At 37.7% G+C, this 18511-nt stretch overlaps 1 protein-coding gene across 3 annotated transcripts in view; it reads left to right on the top strand.

Annotated features, from left to right (window-relative positions):
* Positions 1–18511, top strand: part of MTR (5-methyltetrahydrofolate-homocysteine methyltransferase) — a 51681-nt gene that overhangs the window by 24831 nt on the left and 8339 nt on the right. For all 3 annotated transcript variants that reach the window (XM_014307918.2, XM_031058784.1, XM_031058785.1), the window contains 14 exons: positions 118–258; positions 901–1086; positions 1677–1856; positions 2838–2954; positions 3053–3193; positions 5664–5753; positions 6414–6566; positions 7084–7191; positions 9966–10066; positions 12451–12518; positions 13360–13480; positions 16426–16507; positions 17271–17369; positions 18160–18235. In XM_014307918.2, coding sequence (XP_014163393.1) covers positions 118–258; positions 901–1086; positions 1677–1856; positions 2838–2954; positions 3053–3193; positions 5664–5753; positions 6414–6566; positions 7084–7191; positions 9966–10066; positions 12451–12518; positions 13360–13480; positions 16426–16507; positions 17271–17369; positions 18160–18235 — 1663 coding nt within the window. The remainder of the gene's footprint in view (positions 1–117; positions 259–900; positions 1087–1676; positions 1857–2837; positions 2955–3052; positions 3194–5663; positions 5754–6413; positions 6567–7083; positions 7192–9965; positions 10067–12450; positions 12519–13359; positions 13481–16425; positions 16508–17270; positions 17370–18159; positions 18236–18511) is intronic.

Genomic DNA, 18511 nt, shown 5'->3' with positions numbered 1-18511 from the left:
TTACAAATTTTTAAATTTTTGACTGCATTCTTAGTTTGGAGAAAGGAAATATTATCCTGAGAATAACTAGGATTTTTTCTTCTCAATGTTGTTTTGGTTTTTGACTTTCTTCTTTAGGAAGCCCTGAGTGTAGCCAAATTGCAAGTTGAGATGGGGGCCCAGATTCTTGACATAAATATGGATGATGGGATGTTGGATGGCCCCACTGCAATGACCAGATTTTGTAACTTCATTTCTTCGGAACCTGATATTGCAAAGGTTGTAATTGAGTCACAATAATGAACGTGTTACTGACTTGTAAATTGCATGCAGGAGATGTTGATACCGTTTCATATAAAAACAGTTTATGTGCTTAGGCAGGTGTATTTGTCCCCCGAGAGGAAGTGACACTGTAATAGGGGAGGCCTTTGGGTGAAACAGAGGCTTTTTTGTCTGTTCTCACATAAATATATGCCACTCCTTTTCACTGGCTAGAAAAGCTGAATGCAGGTTCATTCTGGAGCTGTTATAAGCCATAATGTATATGTTAGCAGTGCATATTGGTATTGCTTTCCACAAACCTTAAAGTTGCTATGGATATAGAATGGCTTTAAAAAAATAGTTCTGCAATGTGCTTTCTCTAAAAATGAGTATCTAAGTCAGAAACACAAGATATTACAGGGAGAAGTAGAGATCGCTATATGATATATGATGGAGCTGCCATTGAAGCTCTTGAAATAAATTTGCTTGCAGTTTTGCATTTAAAGCAAAGTGAATCTCGGAATATCATGTGGAAACATTTTTTTCATAAATGCTGATAATTGTTGTGTGCATTTTTATGTCCAAATGGACAAAGAGCACATAGAACTGTAATTCATAACTTCTGTGTATTCTCCTGGCTTACTTCTCTATTATTTACAGGTGCCATTATGCATAGACTCCTCAAATTTTTCAGTGATTGAAGCAGGTTTGAAATGTTGCCAAGGGAAATGTATTGTAAACAGCATCAGTCTAAAGGAAGGTGAGGAAGACTTTCTGGAAAAAGCGAGGAAAATTAAATTGTATGGAGCAGCTGTGGTTGTTATGGCTTTTGATGAAGTGGGGCAGGTGAGTGTCACTTTAAAGGAGAAGTGTTTTTCTTCTGAAGTGTAAGGCGTTCTTCCTCTTTTTCAAGACAAAGTTGTTTTGTTTCATTGACACAGTTGATTTAGAGGTGTTTTGTACAATCTTAGCAGTTATGACTTTAGTTTTGACCCTGATTTATAAGTATTTCTTATGCTGCTCAAATGTTTGAAGAATCCATGTACTGATCTAAATGGAACTCTGTTAGTTCAAGAGAGTCTCTTGCTATTCAGACATACTGAACTGTTCCTTCACAAAGATATTTTTGGTTCAGAAACTGTCTCTCATGAGAGTGAAATCTTTGTGAATTAATTTAGTTATGTCAAAAATCACATATTAGGCTTTGCATAGGATGATGAAACATTGGGCAGTGAGATTGCTTTTTATAAACTGAGTGAAAACTCCAGGCATTGGGGTGGTGATATTTTAAGTACAATATTCTTATGTATAATCCTTTGTTAATATTTGTGATGTTCACATTCTGTCTTGAGTCACTGGAGCTGTAAATGATTTCTGGAGAGTTTATTTTTTGTGTGGTCTATAAGTTTCATGTCAGAATTCTTTTTCTTCACTAGGCAACAGAAACAGAAACCAAGATTGCAGTCTGTTCCAGAGCTTATCATCTCCTTGTGGAAAAAGTGCACTTCAACCCAAATGATATAATATTTGACCCTAATATTTTGACCATAGGAACTGGAATGGAAGAACATAACCTTTATGCCATAAATTTTATCAATGCTACTAAAACCATAAAAGTGAGTTGTAAGGTTATTTTAAGTTGAAGTATATAGCTGAGATGACTTAAAACCCTAAACCCCTATAAAACAAAAAAAACACCACCCCCCCTTCAGACAACAACAAAACACTGCTGAAAAATGTTACACATTTTAGCCTAGTGAGGAGGACTACTCTTCTGAAGTCCAAACATTCCCCAGTATTGATGTATTTCCAGCGGAACAACCTCAGATAGTTCTATAAATATATTTCAATCCATTTGCTGTACTGTAAATATACTGCCTTAATTAAATGAGGTAATGATCACATTTATGTGCAAGCTAGAAGGACTACCTTGAAGGTGTGCTGAAAGTGCTTTTTTTCAGTAAAATTCCTTTTTCTGTGGCATTCATTTGGCACCCTGACTTTTTATGTAGGTAAAGTATGTGTAAAGAAGTATAGCAGTGAGGAACATCACCTGCATGCAGCCAAGGAAACCACAGTGTTGTGTTTCACAAGACACCCTGATAGATGTGGAGATGTTCTGCCAGTAGCTGTCTGGGGGTGAACACCCCACAGGCTGCTTTGTCACCACAGGGCCCCTGGAAGCAGGGCTGCACCCTTAAGTTTAGCTGCTCAGCTACAGCCTACTCCTGAGATGTGCAAGCAGGCAGACTGGCTGCTTCTGTTTCCAGAGGAGTGGGGACAGGAAGAGCCTAAAGTATGTTTGCATGGAGAAAATATGGAATGCTGCAGTGGGAGAACTGATGTGTTCAGAATAGCACCTGTGACAATGGAAACCACAGTAGCTGCTGGATCTTTCCTTTATTTGTAAATTTTCCTGCAGATTTGAATTGATTTTTATAATTTGAGTAACTAGAAGGATCTGGAACAGGGAAAAGAGAAAGGGTACATAGCCAATGCTCTGAGCCCAGTGGCCAACTGTTTTATGAACTGAATGCTTTACTTACATTTCCTTTTTAGAAAGCACTTCTCTAAAAATCTGTGTGCAATTTCCATAGGAAACACTGCCAGGAGCCAGGATAAGTGGAGGTCTTTCCAATCTGTCCTTCTCCTTTCGAGGAATGGATGCCATTCGAGAAGCAATGCATGGAGTGTTCCTTTACCATGCGATTAAGGTATAATGTGCTTTTGGCTTCCATATGTTTGCACTTGGCAGATGTGCAGTGCTATGTCTGACAGCCTTGTCTGCAGGATTCTCTGTGGTTTTTTCCAGTATGGCATGGACATGGGAATTGTGAATGCTGGGAATCTGCCTGTGTATGATGATATCCACAAGGAATTGCTACAGCTGTGTGAAAATCTAATCTGGAACAAAGATCCTGATGCGACAGAGAAACTTTTACATTATGCTCAGGTAACTTCCAGTTTTAAGCTTTGAACAGTAGTTAGCTTAGCACCTGAGCCTTACCACCTCCCTGCAGGTGATAGGTAAAACAGCCTATAAACCACATGTGTCAGTATAACTGTGGGTGTAAAAATTTCCTGATGATACTACAAGTGATTCAGTTATTAACACAGAAGAATAAAATGAGTAACCTGTGATAGATCACCTCTCCAGTTTCATGCCATGGAAGAGCCTGTGCCAGGGCTCTTCATATGCTTCAGGAGACCAAGCTGCATAGGCATTCTCTACAGAAAAAAAACAAACCCTCAAAAAATAAGAAGCAAAAATCCCAACCAGACTTTCCCCCCAAAAAAATACTCACAAACCAACAAAAACCAGAAAAAAAGGCCAGCTCATAAGCAAGCTGATCTTGGTGCTCGAACTTAAATGACAAGTGCACTGTGGGAGATTAAGAGTAAACCTATCTCTCTGGTGGTAATGGTTTGCTTGGAGTATATAAAAGAGTGAAATAGTTGCTTGTGATTTGTGGCTCTGCATAGACTTCCAGTTCAAATAATGTGTCAAGACTGAGGATCAGGTATTTAGTGGTTTTGAGATATTTTAATGATGGTGGTGATAAAGGGCAAAAGTTACAGTTGTCTGTAAGATAACTGGTGAAATTCTGTTCTGAATGGGAGATATAGAAAAAATCTCACTGGGTTAGGTGGCTGTTAGATTTGAATGCACAAGAAGATTTGCATGTCTGTTTTATAGCTCCTGGAGACATGTTTCTGTGCAGAGCTTTACTTGGTTTGTATTTTGCTCTGTGGTGGTGCATGGTTTATAGTAACAGTGGCAGTGTTAAAAACTACTACAGGAAGACTCTCTTTATCCCTTGTGCTTAGGCTATTCCAGATGGTGTTCTTGGTGTCCAAGCAATTCACCTGGGAGTGATCTTGTCTGTTTAAGCTGAGTTGCACCATTGGTGTATTCAAGATTGCCTAAAGAGGAAGGAAAATAAAGGGAGAGTTAGAAAGGGATTACTTGAGCAAGTGTTTCTGCAGAAGGCTGAATGTGAATTTAAATGGAGCCTTAAAAGTAGAAATAAAAGTGGATGTTGAGTCCTAGGTCTGTAAGTTTGGGAAGCCATTGTTGGAAAATCTGCTTTTATTAGTGGTGGTAGTTTTACTGAGGGAGTGAAATAGTCTAGTGGCAAAAAAGAGGAACTTTATCCTTGCAGATTTAGGGAATCAGTCTTTGTTTGAAGTTTGAGATTAAAAACCATTTTCTATGATGCAGACATTCTAACTGCAGACATTCTTGAACACTTTTGCTCCTGCATGTCCACCTTACAGTGTCATGGGTTACTTTTAGGCTGGAGTGGTTCCCTTGTTAAAGTTTCTGGCCAGAGGTTGAAGAGCACTTGGTATCATTTCAGTGAATCACACTGGGTGATTCCTGAGGTGGATAGAGACTTCTGCAGATCATCTACTACAAGCCCCCTACTCAAATCAGGGGCCAGCCAAGATCAGGTTACTCAGGGACATGTCCAGTCAGGTTTTTAATATAACTAAGAATTAATGTAAGTCTATGTTGTCTCCAGGCAGCATTTTATTCCTTCCTTCATTCCTTTTTACAATCTAGACATATGAGGGGAATAAGATTAGGAAATGAGAAGTTGTGAAGTTAGCTAATATTTGTATAAACATGGATGAAAGCTGTTCTGTTTTCCCATGAATGAGGTCTTGTTTCCATGGCTTTATCTTTAAGAACTTGCTGATGAGTACTCAAAAGTATAGGAAGTTCATAAGACCTGAAAGATGTCAGATTATGTCTAATAACTGAGTAAGGAAAAGAAATTACTTGCCTGAAGTGTGTTGGATAAGGTGCTCTTCTGTGAGTCTTCCTGGGGTGGGTGCTTGTGAACTTTCTTGCACTATGAAGCCCTTTTGGCCTCTGTGTTCATAGCCAAGGGGAGTATGAGTGTGAGACAGAGAGGATATCTGGTAGCTTGGGGCAGTCTATGTGTGTGACAAACAGTAGTTTTGTAGGCTGACTGATTGAAAACACGTCTGTGATATGGAATAACATAACCTATTCCAGCAGAAACTGAATTAGTGCCAAATTAATTAGAATTTTAAAATTAAATGTAATGTGTGGGCCAGGAATCAATTTAAAATATGTTCCCAGAAGTAAATCCCTTAGGATTAGTCATGTCATCATTTTTATGAGCACAAAATTTGTCAAACTGCTCTCTCTTTTTATAAAAAAAATTATTTTGTTTAGATTTTCATTGAGGTGTATACCTATTGGGATGTAGGCACCCTGGGTGCATGTGTTACATCACAGGTGTTTGCAACATGATTTGCATGTATATAAACCTTTTGCATAGTCTAAAATTATTTTATGAGTCACTACTTGGAAATATCCTCGGTTTTCTGAATGTGAAGTCCTTAATTATACCTCTTATGCATGCAAGCTCCTATGGATGTCTTTTCAGAACCATGCCCAAGGAGGAAAAAAAGTTGTACAGACTGATGAGTGGCGTAAAGGCTCTGTGGAGGAAAGGCTGGAATATGCTCTCATCAAGGTAATCTCTGTGGAAAACTGTCCTAGCCATCAGAGCTCAGAGCCATGAGCTCAGGTCAGACCTTAAGGGACATATTTGCCTTTAAAAGTTCTTTGGCTACCATTTTTTCACAAGCTATTAATTAACAACCAATAATAAAGGCAACTGATCTATTTAATTTCAATAACAGAGAAAACTAGAGAAAACTTATCCTAGAGGTGTGTCTTTAAGCTTCAGAAGTTGAAGTCTTTGACCCTTAATATTTTATTCCACTGGTGTTGGTAGAAACATGCAGCTTTTGCTTGGAACACACTCCTTTTACTTCCTAGGGCTGGTTTTGATCCTTCAGTAGTACTGCACTGAGTGGCACCTGGACTGAGGAAGCAGCCTTTTGAGTGTTGGGTTTTTCTGATGACAAAGTTAAGAAAAATGAACAAATCTGTTAATACTGGGGAAATGCTGTGAGTAACTTTATCTGCCTAAGACCTGCAGTGTTTTGGTTCCTTTGAACCAAAGGGAGAAAGACTATTTTCAATACACATTTGAGGTATTTTTAAAGACTATCAGTATCTACATTATCTATTTGTACTTTGATTGTGGGGTTTTTCTGGGGAGAAGGCAACTAAATAAAAATTGTATTTCTAGCAAGATAAAAGCTTCTCTCTTTTTTTTTTTCCTCAGGGCATTGAGAAGTATGTCATTGCAGATACAGAAGAAGCAAGATTAAACCAGGAAAAATATCCTAGACCTCTAAATGTAATTGAAGGGCCTTTGATGAATGGCATGAAAATTGTTGGTGATCTTTTTGGTGCTGGAAAGATGTTTCTGCCTCAGGTAATGAGAAAATAATGTAATATATTTTCCTACTTTACAAAAACTCGCATTGTAAAATGTAGGAATTGCAAAAATTCAGGTACTGCTGAGAAGCAGCCATTTTCTTACTTTACTTTGAAACTCAACTTTGTGTATGATTTTGTTTGTTTCTGTTCTTCCTGAGTGTTTTTGCTTTATTTGAAATGCAGTTTTAAGTCTTAGCTCATGAAAAAAATGCAAGAGAGTAAAAGCCCAAGTAAAATTTGCTGTGTTTAGCACCTTCCAAGTCTGGGCCCATCTGTAGCTTTGGTTCTGTTGTGATTGGTCTGGGAAGCTGCACTGTGGAAGAAAGTGTTTTGTGTAGAGCCTTAGCCCAGAAAGGCCAGCAGCCTGCAGCCACAGAGTGATCTGAAAACTGCCACCTGGGGCTGCAAATAAAGTTTAATTTATTGCCTGAATGAGAAAGCTAAAAGAAAACTGAGTTTATTCCTATACCTTGTCTTAATTGTTTATTCTGCCCCCACCTTTACCTGTGCAGGTGATAAAGTCTGCTCGAGTTATGAAGAAAGCAGTTGGCCACCTTATTCCCTATATGGAAAAAGAAAGAGAAGAAAGGAGAGCCAAGCAAGGCAGCACAGAAGAAGAGGCAAGATACAATCCTTTGTGCTGTAGTTCTTTCATAAGAGTGCTATGACAAATATAAGAATTATTTGTTGCTATTTATATTTATTATGCTGGAGAGTTGATGCAGTCACATGGAGACTGACAATCTCAGTCAAAATTTGGATTAGGTTTGAAATTCGTGGTTTTGTGGAACTCTGCTTGGTGCGTGCCTAAGCTCACAAAGTTTTCTGAACTATGCCAGTGAGCCTTTGTAGGCCCTTTATGCCAATGTTACTAATTTCTTGTATCTTTACAGGCATTTAATTTTGGTGTTATTTATTCTAACTTAATGGCAGATTTTGCTACTTGCTTCTAATACTTCTGCCCGGGGTGAACTCTCTAATTCTCTTTCAAAATTTTTAATGGTTCCTAATTCTTTGCCTTAAATCTTCTTACAATGTATTTTCTGTGTATCTGTTGTGTGATTGTCCAGCACAAATGTAACAAATACAGGAAATAATTTGGAAAGAAAAACAGCCTGATAATTAAATCTGATTGATCTTCATGAAAGAAGGAAAATGCCTTGTCTCTTCTCCCGTGCTCTTTCCAAATACGAAGGTGTCTTCTCTCCTATATCTCAAGTTAATCTGTTCTCTGGCTGTCACAAATCACCTTTCACTTCATCATCTCTCTCCAGCTCATGCTGTTCTCTTTTAATTCAGACAACACTGCTGGTATTTCACACCCTCTGTTTTGTTCTGATCCTGTTCGAAGTTGTTTAAAATTGCTACCCCATTGATTCCATGAGCAGTGGATTAGGATCTTCTGTGAACCCTCTGCCACTTAATTCTCTGGCTAGAAAGAAGTGGAATTTGAGACATTCTAAAAAAGACAGCAAACACTCTAAGAGAGTGAGTTAGATGTTCTGTGTGGCTGAGGAGAGCAGGAGAAAAAGGCAGGGCTTCTGTCATCCTGCCTTCTCTACCTTCTGCTGGGCATGAGATGTAGTTCCTTCCTCTTAAAAAGACATGCCACTATATAGAGAATCAATGAAAGAGATAAAACAGCTGCATCTATTCCCAAAGTACATTGGCTCGAAGGAAAAAGATTTGCAGACTCTGGTAACTGATCTGTCTGATGTTACCCAGGCCACTGTACCCTCCAGGACAGTTTTAGTCACAGACTGCCAGGAAATGCAAAGCATTGATAGTTACATTTGAGGAAAAATAGCTGTGGCTGTGGATCTCTATCAAAGATGAAAAAAAATGAAGGCCTTTGGATGTATGCCCAGAACTTGAGGACCTCCTTGCTTAAGACAATTGAAATAAGTGTGCCTTAAAAAGGGTTTATTTAGAGTGGTATGTGCTGTTGCCCATGTCATTTGCTATCCAGCAAAGATTTTCCTTCTTATGTGCATCCAATTTTTTTTTTAATCAATCACTAATGAAATCATCAGTAATTATTAGGTATGATTAGGTATGATACCTAATGTGGGCCAGCATGTTTTGTTCTTCTCCCAGTCCTTGATTAATCTTTTTCCCCACTCCCCAGCAGTATATTTTCAGCTGCAAAATTTTCTGTTGATTTACTGAGATGGCTGACTTACAGACCTCCATTTTGCTTCCTCTGTTCTGTGGCCTTCTGTAAAACAGAAGCACTGGGGAGATATTAGATTTTAGTAAACAGCAACATTGGTGGAGATCCATGGATTTTATTCAACAAATGTGTTAGAACCACAGGAAAATGCTAATGTCACTCTTGGTAATATATCAAGATTTTTTAACCCATAATATTGCAACTACAAAAGCAATGTAGGTTCATGAAATAGAGAGCTGCTCTCTATGTCCAGAAATATAACGTGCTTCATAGAAGGGTTCAATCATCCAGTTCTGCCACATGCAACGGAGATGAGATACTGTCTGGAAAAATATTTTGTAGTTTCACATGCAATATGCTCAGATTTCCACTTTATTTAAATTCTGTGCAATTTATGTAGTTGCTTGCTGGCATCTGATGCTGCAGCAGCTCAGACATACTACTGTTATAGCCTGGAGCTGTTCCAAATGACGGCAGTGATTATACAACTAAAAAGGTATTGCCAAGTCCTGTGTCCTGGTGGAGAACTGCTGTGGGAAGTTCCACTGTTGTGCTGCTGGCAGCACCCTTTTGTCAGGCTGAATGCCATCTAGCCTAGGACCTGCTTGTGACAGAACAGCTTCCTTTCTTCAAGCTGATCCTTCTTCAGCCTGTTTGTTCAGCTTGGGTAGTCTCAAGTAGCCTGATCACTGCACTGAAAACTCTGTTGTTATTTGTGTTGCATAAAAATGAGCCTCTTCTGCTTTTTCTAATTCCTCTAATTTCTAAGTTTGCTAATATCCCATTTTTCTTAGCATTGCATCAAAATATTGATCTTGATGCACAAACAGACATGTAATTATAAGTATTCATACCCTTTTGTTCTAAATATTTAATGTCTTTATTGGCAAGGTGTATATTTGGAGCAGAAGTACCTTAGGAGTTCAGTTATTGCACTGCAAAAAATGCTATCCAGATCTGAAATGGTTTTATGTGCTGTTTTGTTTTTTCAAACACAGATTTTTGAATAACATCCATGCATTTTGGAAGACTAATTCATATGAAAGCTTCTATTACCTGGATCTTTTAAGATGGTTTTTAATACTTACTGTATTATCTGTACTACACTTTGCAGTACTCTAATAGAAGTCTGGGTCATGGATTAGGATTGCACTGTTGAAGGGTGTGTTCAAACATACCAAGGCTTCTGAGTAATTTAACTCTTGCTACTTCAACTTCCAGAATCCTTACCAGGGTACAATAGTATTGGCAACTGTGAAGGGAGATGTGCATGATATCGGCAAGAACATTGTGGGAGTTGTTCTGGGCTGCAACAACTTCAGGTAAAGAGACATCAGGTAGCTGAGAACACAACTGTAGAAGGGTCAGTAATTAGTACCTCTCTGTAGCTGCAGCTGCGGTGATAACAGAACTGGGCATCTCTTGGGAATTGTTCTCTGTTCCCCAGGTTGTGATTGGGAACACAGATCATAGCAGCTATTATTAAATGGGGAGGCAAGAGGGAGTGTTGCATTCTTCTTGAATACGGTTTTTCCTAATAAATTGACATCTGAGGTGATTCTGCAGTTTAATTGGAATATAGATGAGAACATAAATTTTTGTGTTTGTTTTATATCAGTTAAATACAATTACTGTGATGTTTTGTAATGTCTGAAGAAATCAGATATGACAGTTGCAGTAGGCAATACTTTATATGGGTTGTGTTGGGAAAAAATAGTCTTGTAAGATTCAAATGAATCTTTTAATGTGTTTTTCACGTTGTTTGTTAACTATGAGGTTTTAAAAACCTGCTGAGGTATGTTTTCTTAAATAAGAGATGAGATTCTCATTCTGTTTCTAAACTTCAAAAGTTAGAACTATAAGAAAAGTCAGGTCTTTCGTGGCCCGTGTACATGCAGAAGGCTTGGCAATAGTGTTGGAATGAATGGTCATGTTTCCATCAGTGTTCTTTTCAAGGGTCTGTCAGACATTGTGCAAAGCTGAATTGGTTTTGGAACTCTGTCTTACTGTTCATTCCTTCAGTTTAGTTTTGACTTTGGGTTGTCATTTGCTCTGGAAAGCCAAAATTATCCCTTTATTTCAAAACACAAAGTGTTGAAGTCAGTAGCAGTGCTGTATATATGCAATATGTTCCGTTGAATTTCCTCTTGAAATTCTGTTGATTGGATTCAGGCTTTCTTGAGCTTTATTTAGACTTACTGAAAGGAAGCCATCGTGTTCTCTGTCACCATGAATATGAGTGAGGCTGAGTGAAAGGGTGGGGTGGTTTACTTGAAGAAATAAAAACCTCGGCAATTGCTAGGGTTAATAGGAATAAAATGCTAAAAAGGGAAGTTCAGTGTCCTGTTTCATAAAATGTGTGCTTTAATAAGGCAAACAAGCTTGGTGTGAATCATCTTATATTCCTGATGTAAGATAACTATGTGGTATTTGCATGGGTCCCCAGGACGAGGTGAGAGATGAGTGAATTTGACTCCATGTTTTTAGAAAGTTAATTTATTATTTTATGTACTTATATTATATAAAAGAATGTTATACTAAGACTATACAAAAGAAAAGGGAAAGGATACAGACAGAAGGCTTAACAAGAATGATAATGAAAAACTCGTGACTGACTCCTCAGAGTCTGACACAGCTGATGGTGATTGGTCATTAAGTAAAAATAATTCACATGAAACTAATCAAATGTGCACCTGTTGGTAAACAATTTCTAGATCACATTCTAAAGCAGTAAAACAGGGAGAAGCAATCAGATAATTATTGTTTTCATTTCTCTCTGAGGCTTCTTAGCTTCCCAGGAGAAAAAATCCTGGCAAAGGGATTTTTCCAGAAAATATGACAGTGACAATATGATGTCCACAAAACATTTTAGAAATGCTACTGCTGTGGGTAGCCTGGTTGGTGGCTCAGCACCACACAGCCAATCATTCACTCCACCCAACCAATCTCAGTGAGATGGGAAAAGAGGAAAGGAAGAAGGAAAGCAAGAGAAATTGTGGGTGGAGAAAAGAAATAACTGAAGGCAAAGTAGAAGAAGAGAGAAAAGGAAGGAAGGAAGGCAGGCAAAGGCAATCCCCTTATCACTTCCTATGGACAGATGGGTGCCTAGCCAGTTCCTGAGCAAAATATGTCTTACCCCTGCTATGCCCCTTACTCTCCCTTTTTATTGCTGAATTTGACTTCATGTGCCATGGAATATTTCTTTGGTTAGTTTGGGTCATCTGCCTAGTTTTGTCTACTCACAGTCTGTGTCTTGGGGGGCTAGAGTAAGAAACAGAAGGGGCCTTGATGCTGTGAAAGCATTGCTCATCAATAGTTAAACTTTAATTTGCAGAATTGTTTTGGCCACAGATCTAAAACACAGCACCATACCAGCTGCTGTGAAGAAAATTAACTCATCTCAGCCAGACTTAGTACAACCACAAAAATTTATTTTAAACAAAAGCTCCTCTTGCACTTTAATTTTCTTAACTGTTATGCCATCTGGAACTCTTACTGAAAATCTTACCAGACCCAGAGGTATTTCCTATATAAAGATTCCCCGATTTCCCATTTCCCAAATCGTCTTAAGAGAAATAAACAAAAATCTCAATCTTAATTTCAATTTTTAGGTCAGTTGTTTACAGCAACAGGAATGTATTTGCCCTGTAACAGAAATTTGATTTGCTATTTAAAGAATCTTGTGTCATGTCCTTTCTTTCCACAGAGTTATTGATTTAGGAGTCATGACTCCATGTGATAAGATATTAAGAGCTGCTGTTGAAAACAAAGCAGGTATAGAGAGACTTCATTAGTACTTCTGAATTGTTTGATTTTTGAATCACATTTTTTATTGCCGCTTATTGTATTCCTATACTGTCTATGATTTGATCAGATTATCTTCAGAGAAATCAGAACTTCTGCTTTAACCATGTTAATTATTTAGCATTTGGCACTTCTGTGAAACTTAGCCTGAGGAACTGAAACCCTGTATCAGAAGGACAACTCTGAGAGAGATGGTGTAGTATTTCTTTGACAGATGGATAAATGGAGCCTTGAAAAGGTCTAACTACTTTTTGGCTCTTAAATCAGTAAAAGAACTTGGCATTTGGCCTGCCAGATCAGTGAAATCAGGAAGGAATTGTTCTAATAAATAATGAACTTCCTGAAACAACTTGCAGTTGCTTTGGAATAGTCTGCTGCATCTTGGAAAAGATGAATGGTGTGAAACATGGTGAAGTTTGAAAGCACTTGCAGTTTCTAAGAGCAGAACTTAATTATTTTGTCTTATTTCCCTCTTCAGTGCTGAACTTCTGAGACTTGGAGCTTGCTAATCAAAAGTGCTGTTTATTTATTGCTGAAACTAGAGCAGTAGGTGTTCAGCAACTGTGAAGACTGAGATATATCATAAACTGGGGATTTGGAATTGCTGTCATTCTTGGAAAGCTTTCACTTTCTAATTGGGTCAAACATCCCTTTTAGACTAGTGACTATCCTGCTTTTCATCTCATTATTTTCTATCTGATGCATGAAGCTATCTGATGTACGAAATAAACTTTTCTGTAGTAATTTCTGTATCTTTCTAGAATGGATTGGCTAAAAGTTTTGTGCATGTGTGTTTGTAAATTTGCAATAGATATAATTGGCCTGTCTGGTCTCATCACCCCATCTTTGGATGAGATGATTTTTGTCGCCAAGGAAATGGAGAGATTGGCAATAAAGATTCCTTTACTCATTGGAGGAGCAACTACTTCTAAGTAAGATATCTCAGTTGGAAAGATGGGCAGCTTGTATGCAAACAGTGTTAACTAGAGAAGAAGAAAATTTATAGCCATTTCTTTCCCCCTTTCTCTCATTTTCCTGCAATACACATACTGATACGTATTCACCCTAACATTGACTGTTATTTCTTGTTTCAGAAATCCTAGATTATTGAGGTAAAATCTAGTTAGTACATAACAAATAATGGACATTTTAAATGTTTAATTTTTGCAAGTATATGTGGAAGTACTGTGTTTTCTCTAAAAATTTTTGCTTATGTGCAAATAAATATAGTCCTGTTCTTCTAAGGGGTTAAATGATCTATTTTGATTCACCAAAGCATTTTAAAAATGCAGGATTTTGAGACTAGAAATAGTTGACATCAGGGAGCTGTTATCTTTAGGGAAGTTACTGTATTTTCCTGGATCACTGTTCAATGTGGTGATGACTGTGTTGAGCCTCCAGTGCTGCTCAGGCAGGCTGGTAGGGGATAAAGCCCCGCTGCTTGCTGTGAAGTACGTATCATGTTGATTTTGATAGACTGAGCTGTTAAAATCTTGTTCTCTCAGATCTGTTCAAATCAAATAATACAGCTGCTGTGATTTCCTGAAGATCATGTTGACAGCTCAGTGACACCTAGTATTAGCATTACTGCAGATGTGTTCTGGGCACATATTACAGCCATGGGTCATGCTTTGGTGACTGATTTGTGTACAATATACTTGAGGAGGTGACAGCTCAGAAGACTGTAGAGGTCATTTTTTGTCTAACTAAAAGCTGTGAGCAGTGTTGCTTTCTTTATCAGAGCAGCACGTACTGTATTCTGTATTTTTGGCTTTAGCAAATCGTCTTATCATTTGACAGACAGTGGAGAGTAGGATCACTACCTGCCTCTATTGTTCCTGCATGTATAATGCAAGGTTCACTGTATCCCTTTTCTCCTTTTCCATATGAGCCTCTACCTGCTGCTTTGATACTGAGAACAAACATGGAGGATTTTTTCTTACAAAAACAAAACAAAACCAAAAAACCACCAAAAATGTGAGGAGTCGATGGGAAGGCTTTATTCTAAGTGGAGGTCTTAGGAGAGCCTTTTCAGTTCTTTCCAGTTTTTTCACCCAGGGCATTGTGGCCTAGAAATTGATGTCAAATAACCAGCATCAAAAAATTCTGTAGAATTTATTCACAGAGAGGAATGTAGTTAACAGAGAAGCTGCACTAATTTTATCCTTGAATATGGAAATTACTAAAGAATATATATATATATACTTTTGAGTACAAAAATTGATTTTATTCATGTGAATTATATATAAATATGTACTTGCACATATGTCCAGATACAATGCAATGTCTATAAAATATATGTCCAGTAAAGGTACTCTTTATGGAAGACTGGATTCTTAATGTATGTTTAACGTTACTTTCCTAGTCTTCAATTTAACCTCCCATGTGTATTCTTAAAGGTTGCGTATATGTCAGAGGTTGCTAATGAAGAACCATCTGCATTTTTTCACTGTAATAAATAGACGTTGTTATTTGGAATAAGGAGATCTTGAGTACTTGCAAGAGTGTATAGTGAGGTTAGTTTGAAAGAGAGAGAGAGGGAGGCTGGATTTAGTCTCCAGAATGTGCACAATAAGTGTTTCTTCATAATTTACAGTAATGATGATTTTTCCATTCATATTATGCTACTTTGTTAAATTCAGGTGCTGAGAAATAATGATGACATTCTCATTGCCATAAAACTTACTTTAAAAAAATTTACAAAAATCCAGTGCCATTTTAGGACCATGTCTTCTTTTGTTTCCTCTGTTTGTTCCTATCAAAACAGATGAGATACCTTTTTGTAAAAAATAGAGCTGCCAAGATCAAAAATGCATTTCCTAGAAGCAGATTCAGGTGATGCTGGTCAATTGTTTACACACCTGTGTTGCACAGTCATGAGTAAACTTCCATGTCCAAGTGCTTTAAATATTTGACAGAACCTGAAGAAAAGAGGGATCTTTCTTTTGTTAGGGAAGATAGCTTCCTGGGCTCCAATTCAAGTTTAATTTTAGGAATGTTGTTTGACCTTAGTATATAAAAAAGCAAATGATAAGCCCTATGAGATCTCTGTTCCTACGCTTGCTTGCAGAATTTTGGTAGGACTGAGCAGAGCTCTTTCTTGCATCACTAGAAACTGTTAGCAGTGTTGCTTTCTTTATCAGAGCAACACATATTGTAGTAGATCTATTAGAATCTATATTTTGTGGCTTCAGCAAGTAGTCTCATAATTTGACAGACTCTGAAGAGAAGGGTCTGTCCTCATTGCACCTGTAGTTACAAAGTTCGCTGCATCTTCAAGGTGCGAGTGTGTAATATTTATTGGCCACTGGCAGAATTCATTGTTTGGGCGTATAGAGGACTTGTGCCTCTGATTTTGAGAACTGGGATGATCATCACTGAATTAGGTTAATGCTAATCCATAGACCCAAAAATTAACATGCAGGAGGAAAAAATGTAAGATGAGCAAAAAGGATTAAAGAAATTGCTAGTTCTTGGTAGGCTTAGTTTGGAATATTCTTACTGATTTCTGAGACTCAAAACTAATGAGTTGCTGATTTTCATTCAGCTGGTAAGACATTGAGGGAATGTGAGTTGGCACATTATTTATGAAGTGTTCTGATACTCTTTGAAGGAAAATGTTTATATACCTGTTTTTAAAATCTATCTAATGATTTGTAGATAGCAGATGGATGAATGAATTTCTTCTTTTGCAGTTCTGGTCTATGCATTAAGTCAGGATTTATTTCACTGGGGATTTTGTCTGCTTTTTTGTTGGTGGGTTGCTTGGGTGTTTTTTTGTTTTTGTTTTGTGGATTTTTTTGTTCGGTTGGTTTTTTGTTTTATTGTTTTTTTGCTTTAGTTGTGAAATGCTCACTCTTTCTCTTTTTCATTGAAGAACACACACAGCTGTTAAAATTGCCCCACGATATAGTGCACCTGTGGTTCATGTCCTGGATGCATCCAAGAGTGTTGTTGTTGTAAGTTCTAAATTATAGTTTCTTGTCCATGCAAAGATATGTGCCCTGTTTTTCTGTTGTCTCTTTCATCCTTTCCTCTAAAGCTTAGTGTTGTGGCAGAAAATGAAAAGGGGCACATCAGAGACAAGTTTCTAAATTACACTTGTTTCAGCTGTTTTGTGCTGCCACGTGGTTCTCAACTGGCTTGTGACAGTTATTGTCACTGGGCACTTTCATTTGAATGTCCATTACTCTAGTGAGGGTGACATTCACTGAGTCCTTGATGGTAGTTTTGTAGTGAAGACTGATGGAGTTCTATGTGTATTGCTATTCTGGCTAATTTGGATATATTTCTGAAGTTAGTTAGATAGCAACATCAGTACTGAGAAACATGTGGCTGGAGTTTTTTGGGATGGATTCTCTTTCAGAGAAATGGGTGGTCTTAGCTGGCAAGTACGTGGTGGTAAAGAGTAGGCTAAGCTGTGTGTTGCTTCTGTGACTATTCAGTCTCTGAAGTTTTGGAGTATTCTTCTCTCAGGTCTTTCCAGACCTGGACTTGGCTCTGCTAATGTTACCTGTGTAGTACGGCAGAGATCTCAGTAATAATTGTAGTCTAAACATGGCTAGTTTGAATAGTTTGAAAGGAGGTTGCAGAATAATGGTAAGGCTTAGTGTTGCCAAGAGACTCCAAAAGACAGGTTGTCTAGTCTGAAATTCATATGCTGTCTTTACCCTGGTGTGTTGCACTAGGTAGTTAGTGCTTTTTCCTTCCTGTTCTTTTCAGTGCTCCCAGCTCTTAGATGACAGTATGAAGGATGATTTCTTTGAAGAAATATTAGAGGAATATGAACAAATTAGACAAGAACACTATGAGTCTCTCAAGGTACAAATATAATCAATTATCTTCTTGTTTAAAGTGGTAGGCACTTGCTGTTCAGTTATTATGAGTAACTTACTGTTACTCTTACTGTTCAACTCCTTGTGAAGACCTTCAGGTATATTGGTTTTGATTTAAAACTTGCAGCAAAATGGATTAAAAACTTCCATAAGTGCTTATGAAATCAAATTTTCTAGCCTGTAAGGCCTTGCTGCATAACTCTTAATACATGCTTGGCAAATTCTTGGTTGTCCTCAATGGCTAATCAGTGGTATCTAGGACCTCCATGGAGCTGCCAATCATATCATCTTAATCAACCTGCAGGAGACCAGTGCTCTCCTGGAGCAGTAGCAGGATATGTGGAGCTTCAGCTGGGGTAGTGAAAATGGTACTGGTAGCTTTTGCTGGTACTGAGCCATACTCTATCAAGAATTTTAAACCACCATGCTTTCCTAATGTCTTAGTCTTGTTTAGGTGAGTGATCAGAGCAGTAGGAGAATATCTTTCTCTGCTTGTATTTTAGTGTATTGTGAAGCAGTAAAAGAACTTCTGGTCTAGTTGAGAGGAACCAGAAATCTTGTAGGCCAGCTTCATTAGCATTATACAGGCAAAAGTAATGATCTGCTTGTGATGTAGTCTTGCTTTACACATGGGAACTCAGAGTTGTTGAGACTGAAATTATCTGTTGTTAGATTTATCCTGAACAGTATTTTGAGTAAAACTCTACCATGAAGTCTGCAGTTACAGTTTGAGTCTGAAAGGTGGTGTTCTGAAATGAACCTTTATGTCTATATAGGAAAGAAGATACTTGTCTCTGCAGCAAGCTAGAAGAAAAGGTTTCCATAATGATTGGTTATCAGGCCATATACCAGGTCAGCTATATGTTGTTGTTTGTGATTGCTGTGCCTTTATTGTATTTAGTGTGATTATTTTAGTTATGTTTTTAATTAAAATATGCTTTAAACTTCAGAATGTAGTAGTGTAACAGCTTAAGTAAATTGGTATGTGTCTCAACTGAGTTTTTTTTGCAGTACTTTTAACATTCTGTTTCTGCTTTTTTACAGCTCATTTAAAAAATAAATTAATACTCAATAAATATAACTGAAAAAAAATCCCAAAACAATGAGTTACCCATCACAACATATAAT

The sequence above is a fragment of the Geospiza fortis genome, unplaced genomic scaffold (genome assembly GCF_000277835.1).
Source record: "Geospiza fortis unplaced genomic scaffold, GeoFor_1.0 scaffold381, whole genome shotgun sequence".
NCBI lineage: Eukaryota > Metazoa > Chordata > Aves > Passeriformes > Thraupidae > Geospiza > Geospiza fortis.
This window is presented reverse-complemented; position numbering and strand designations above follow the sequence as displayed.